Genomic DNA, 6125 nt, shown 5'->3' on the forward strand with positions numbered 1-6125 from the left:
GAGTCCACTCCACTATGCAGCCTTCATTCTGGACCCTTATCATGATCATAATACCCAATCATATATTAAACAGTTCTTTCTCTCATCTGTTTCAATGCAGTATACATAATTTATCCAATCTTTGTCAGTCACACCCTAACTCTAATGTCAATCCTATTCTACAAAATTGGCACTATGCAGTATTTGTCCTTTTGTGCCTGAGATATTTCACTCAGCATAATGTCTGCCAGGATCATCCATTTTGAACAATATTTCATGAGTTCCTTGTTTTTCAGTGTAGCATAGTATTCCATTGTGTGAATATACCACAGCTTCAACTCTTTGTTATTGTGAGGCCCTTGTTCCTTTTAAACTAAAGGATTTGGCAATCAATTTTCATTGGCTCAAGGAGGTTTTTTTTCATTGACACAAGAAATTGTTGTTGTTGTTGTTAAGTGCCATCGAGTCGCACGCGACTCATAGCGACCCTATGAAGGAGAGTCCTTGACGCTTGGGTGTCTTTCATCCTCTCTCCAAGTTCATAGGGTTTCCGGAGGCAAGCTATTATGGAAGTGGATGCCACTCCTCCTTCCATGCTACAAGAAATTAATCAATGAATTAATTTTCCCTTTTAATAGTAGTTCAAAAATGGAAAGGAAAGTAGAAATTCATTAACTTACCATGTTTCTGAGATAGCTAATAGGCTCTGTAGTAACCCCTAGAAATGTTCCAGAGCAAACAGCTAAATTTTGAGATGTCTACTGTTCTCGAAAACACATCTGGTGTATATTTATTACAGTCTTGACGGTACCTGTGAGCACGCCATTACCTCTCAGACTCTGTGATCCAATATCATTGCAGGAAATATGCTTATATGACAGACTGTAAAGAAAGAAAATTGTATGAGACTGGGTAACGATTTCTACCAGAAAGGGTTCAAACTGAGAAACACCTTGAAAGACAGGCTAGAGATCTGTCCCCTTGAAAAGCCTATGAAAATGTTCTCCTCTGCAGAAATGGAGCCACCATGAGTCAGAATAGAGAGCCAATACTACCATCCACTGTGGGCTTAGAGCAGAGAGAGTGCTCTATGAAGAGAAAAACAGAATTATCAGAAGAAAAGTCAGAGAAAATGAATTTACTTAAGAAATTACAAAGAACAACCCCGAATGTGTGAGAAAATCATTAAGAAGCAATGATGGAAAAGCCACTGTCAGTCTAAGTGTTCCCTGAACTTTGAACTAACTGATTCAACTGCTTGCTGAGAATTTTCATATCCATCCTAGATACACCAAATCTGAAGCTGCATTTTAACAAGAGCCCCAGGTGAGTCTTACATACGTGTATCTCCTGTGGCTCTTGTTAAAATGTAGATTTGATTTCAGCTTTTCACAGCTGCCAAACTAGAACTAGAAAGAACTTGCTCAAGGACGTGAGAGTAGCTCAAGTTGGCTGTTCTTATTGTTTCCAGTGGACAAGACTCGTTGGTGGCCCTGAGAGCAGCACATCCTGAATCTTGCCCTGTCCTGTGCCATCAAGTACTTACAATCTATTTAAATATAGGTAGATACCTACAGACATATTTTGCTGTTTTGTTATGTGCCGTCAAGTCAGAATGGACTTACAGCTGACCCTCTAATGAGTTTTTAGAGGCCTTAACTTGCATAGGAGGAGATAGCTCATCTTTCTCCCACAACAGATATAGTGTTTTTCAAGTTATCAGTTCCAGCTTTAAAATAAAACTAATTCAATTGAATTACACTTTAATTGATAAATTCTTAACTTCTCATTGTTGTTATTATGTGCCGTCAAGTTGCTTGTGACTCATAGCTACACTATGTGCAACAGCCCTAAACCTTGCTCTGTCCTGTGCCAATCTCACTGTCTCCAAAACAACCACTCTGGTTACCCCAGTCACTGAATCAATCCACCTCATAGTGAGTCTTCCTCTCCTGCACTGTCCCTCTGCCCTCCCAAGCATGATGTCCCTCTCTAAGGAGGGGTTCCTCCTTGCAACATGTCCAAAGTATGTCAGACAAAGAAAGCCTCAGAGTCCTTGCCTCCAAGGACCAGCCTGGTTTAACCCTCTCTAGGATGAATCTGTTTGTTTTCTTGGCAGTCCATGGTATATTCCATACTCTTCTCCAGCACCACAACTCAAAGGCATCAATTATCCTTCTATCCTCCCTAGTCATTGTCCAACTCTCTGATGCATAGCAAGTGATTGCAAAGACCCTGGCCTGTATCAGATGCACCTTAGTCTTTAGAGTGAAACCATTGCTCTTTAGTACTTTGGAGAAGTCCCTAACAGCAGACTGCCCCATCACAATAATTCTTAGCTTATACTTTACAAAATTCCAGGTTTCAACCTTCTCTTTTAAGCAGCGCCTGAAGAATTAATAGAGGTGGGCTCATGTTTGCAACAAAATGTATCTTATTAGAACTAAAAATCCTATTTTATCACACTCTATTGCTCTTCTCTGACTTGCCATTAAGTAATAGCATCAACTAAAATAAAATCATAAGTAAGAGAAAAAAACACTGTGAAGCCTTCTTTCAACTTTCTTCTCCCCTCCTTTGTTACAGGTATCCATTTTTCAGATGCAATAATTGCTAAAAACAAACAAAAATGGACTTCTCAAACTCATCTGATCAAAATTTTACCTCAGAGGAACTGTTAAACACAATGCCATCCAAAATCCTGGTATCTCTCACTCTCTCTGGACTGGCCCTGATGACAACAGCCATCAACTCTCTTGTGATTGCTGCAATTATAGTGACCCGGAAGCTGCACCACCCAGCCAATTATTTAATTTGCTCTCTGGCAGTCACTGATTTTCTCGTAGCTGTCCTGGTGATGCCCTTCAGCATTGTGTACATTGTGAGAGAGAGCTGGGTTATGGGACAAGTGGCCTGTGATATTTGGCTGAGTGTTGACATTGCCTGCTGCACATGCTCCATCTTACATCTTTCTGCTATAGCCTTGGACCGGTACCGGGCAATCACAGATGCGGTTGAGTATGCCAGGAAAAGGACTCCCAAGAATGCTGGCATTATGATTGCAATAGTTTGGATTATATCTATTTTTATCTCAATGCCGCCTCTATTCTGGAGGCACCAAGGAACTAGTCGAGATGATGAATGCATCATCAAACATGACCACATTATTTCCACTATTTATTCAACATTTGGGGCTTTCTACATCCCGCTAGCATTGATTTTGATCCTCTACTACAAAATATATAGAGCAGCAAAAACATTGTACCATAAGAGACAAGCAAGTCGGATTACAAAAGAGGAGTTGAATGGCCAAGTCCCCTTGGAGAGTGGTGAGAAAAACACTAGACTGGTCTCCACAGCCTACATGGTGGAAAAGTCTTTATCTGAGCCATCAACAGATGCTGATAAAATCCACAGCACAGTGAAAAGTCCCAGGTGTGAATTGAAGTATGAGAAATCTTGGAGACGGCAAAAAATCTCAGGCACTAGAGAACGCAAAGCAGCCACTACTCTGGGATTAATCTTGGGTGCATTTGTAATATGCTGGCTTCCTTTTTTTGTGAAAGAATTGATTGTTAATGTCTGTGAAAAATGTAAAATTTCTGAGGAAATGTCAAATTTTTTAACATGGCTTGGATATCTCAATTCTCTTATAAATCCTCTAATTTATACAATCTTTAATGAAGACTTCAAAAGAGCATTCCAAAAACTTGTGCGATGTCAATATTAGTTTTAAGAAAGATCATTGTTAAAGAGTTGGGTTTTCTTTTGGGAGGGAGAGAGAACCAAATATCTGCTAATTGACAAAACATTTAAACTTTTAAAAAATATTTTGAAACTTCTAAGTGATAAGAAATCAATTTATATTTGAAGAGCAACATAAATATAATATATATTGATATATAGATGTTTCCTTATCATTGTAGGGTACTCAGAATTAGGAAGAATTTTAATCTAATTGCAAACAATGTTTCCTTTTTCCAGTGTTCCGAAATGTATCCTTGGAGGGAAATATGTAATTATTATTATTATTGACAGTAATTTATGATAATGATTTCCCAGGTTTCTGTCTCAATAATAATTGTTGGGTTTTGTTTTTATGTGCCTTTAAGTCATCTGTACTAATAATTACCAAGAAGTTTTTCATTTGCAGTAAAAATCTCTGTTCAAAATTTCTATATAACATTCTTGGGTTTTTTATATGGTTATGTTGCTTTATAGCAAAGATTCATTTCACCACAAATCACATATATCTTCTCCCTAGCCATTCATGTTCCTTCTCAGCCTTACCCTTGAACAAATGGAGAGGAAGAAAAGGGAAATAACTACTTTTCCTTAGTATGACTAGAATGAATATAAAAGTGTAAGGTTGATACTGTCTTTGTATGTAAGTAATAAAGATTATCTATAAACAGATTCACATGCACTTATTGCCCTTTACTTGGAGAAAACCCATAGCTGATCAGGTTTACAGAGGCTGTAAGTTGCACAGGAATGGATTGTCCATCTTTCCCCCACAAAGCCACTGGTGAATTTAACCTGCCAAAAAAGCAACACCTTTGGGTGAGCAGCACAGATTTCTGTGAACTATGTCACCAGAGCTCCCAATAAATGAGTTAAGCACTTCATAATCCCTGATACTCAATTGTTTAACATATTATGTCTCTTTAATATAAATTTCTAAAAGCATATTTTCTTAATAATATGCAATCAATGTTTGAAGTCAAATATTTACCCTATTAACAATAACTCTGAGGGGATGGAAGAGAATGGATGTTTTAACTGTTCTGTCTCAGGATTCAAATATAAGGCATCTAGTATTTTACATAATGGATATTTATTATACTCCTATTTTCTTATTAAAAATATAATATTTCAATGCTATCATTTTAATAAACTTGGTGACTAAAGTACCTCTGATACATTGTATTTCAAAAGCCAAATAGATTTGATTTGAACATAATTTCTATTTTTGTTACAGAGAATGTGATAAAAATTCTTAGAATTTCCCACTGATTAAAAAAAAACACACACCACAGCATGTAATTTTAACACCGGTAGAAAGAAGCAAGCAGAAACTCATGTTACACCACTAAAGCAGTTATTTCTGCCTATGTATTTAATTCCTCTACTATTTCTATGAACCAAAGCAATTTCCTAAGATTTTATTCTGTTTATATAGAAATTTAAAAATAATAGAACCATGCTTCTCACATGATCAATTTCTATCTGGACAAGCAAGATCATGGATTACCTTTTGGAAAGCCTGTGGTCAACCAAAGTACTTTTTAAACAGTGTTGTTTTTAGGAGTCCTTGAGTTAGTTCCTAATTATAGTTCCCCTATACACAATTGAACACTGCCTGCTCCTGCACCATTCTCACAGTTGTTTTTTATCTCATTATTGTTGCCACTGTACCAGTTCATTTCATTGAAGGTCTTCCTCTTGTTCTGACCCTCTACAAAATGTGATGTCTTTTCTCAGGGAGAAGACCCTCCTAATAACATATCCAAAGTATAAGAGATGAGTCTTGCCATCTTCATGAAAAAGAAGCATTTAGGCTGTAATTAAACTTAGGCGAATTAATTTATTATTTTGGCAATCCATGACATATTCAATATTCTTCACCATCAACACAATTCAAAGATCTCAATTCTTCAGTCATCTTTATTCATTGTCCAGCTTTCCCATGTGTATGAAGCAATTGATTGTTAATCCAACTGAAATGAAATTTTTGACAACTTAAATCTCTTCTCCATTCATTGTATGTTGTATACTGGTCCTATACTATTGTGGAAAGTTTTGTTTTCTTTATGTTGAGGTGTAATTAATAATAAAGGCTTTGAGCTTCATCAATAAGTAATTATAGTCTTCATCTCTTTCAGCAAATAAGGTTATGCTAGCAATTATAGTCTTTGTTCTACTTTTTCTGATACTTTCATGTTGATATACTCTTAAAATTATTTTTTAGTTATACTTAGCAATATTTTACTTGCATATATTTGTAATAATGTCCATCATTTCTGCATTCTTTTGGTTTACCTTTCTTTGGAATGGGCAAAAATATGCATCACATCCATACTGAGGTAGCTGTCTACCAAACTTCTTTACAAAAATAAGTGGATATGTCCAGTGTTGAATCTGTT

General features: G+C 36.5%; 1 protein-coding gene across 1 annotated transcript; it reads left to right on the top strand.

Moving 5' to 3' along the window:
• Positions 1–2608: 2608 nt before the first annotated feature.
• Positions 2609–3709, top strand: HTR1F (5-hydroxytryptamine (serotonin) receptor 1F, G protein-coupled). The gene has a single exon (XM_006894135.1). The coding sequence runs from the start codon at positions 2609–2611 to the stop codon at positions 3707–3709; it is 1101 nt and encodes a 366-aa protein (XP_006894197.1).
• Positions 3710–6125: the final 2416 nt, after the last annotated feature.

This window comes from Elephantulus edwardii, unplaced genomic scaffold (genome assembly GCF_000299155.1).
Source record: "Elephantulus edwardii isolate Elephantulus edwardi_28Jun2011 unplaced genomic scaffold, EleEdw1.0 scaffold00136, whole genome shotgun sequence".
Classification (NCBI taxonomy): Eukaryota; Metazoa; Chordata; class Mammalia; order Macroscelidea; family Macroscelididae; genus Elephantulus; species Elephantulus edwardii.

What these genes read in the sequence shown, in the direction of transcription:
- HTR1F (XM_006894135.1), top strand. Translation starts at nt 2,609, where the DNA reads ATGGACTTCTCAAACTCATCTGATCAAAATTTTACCTCAGAGGAACTG.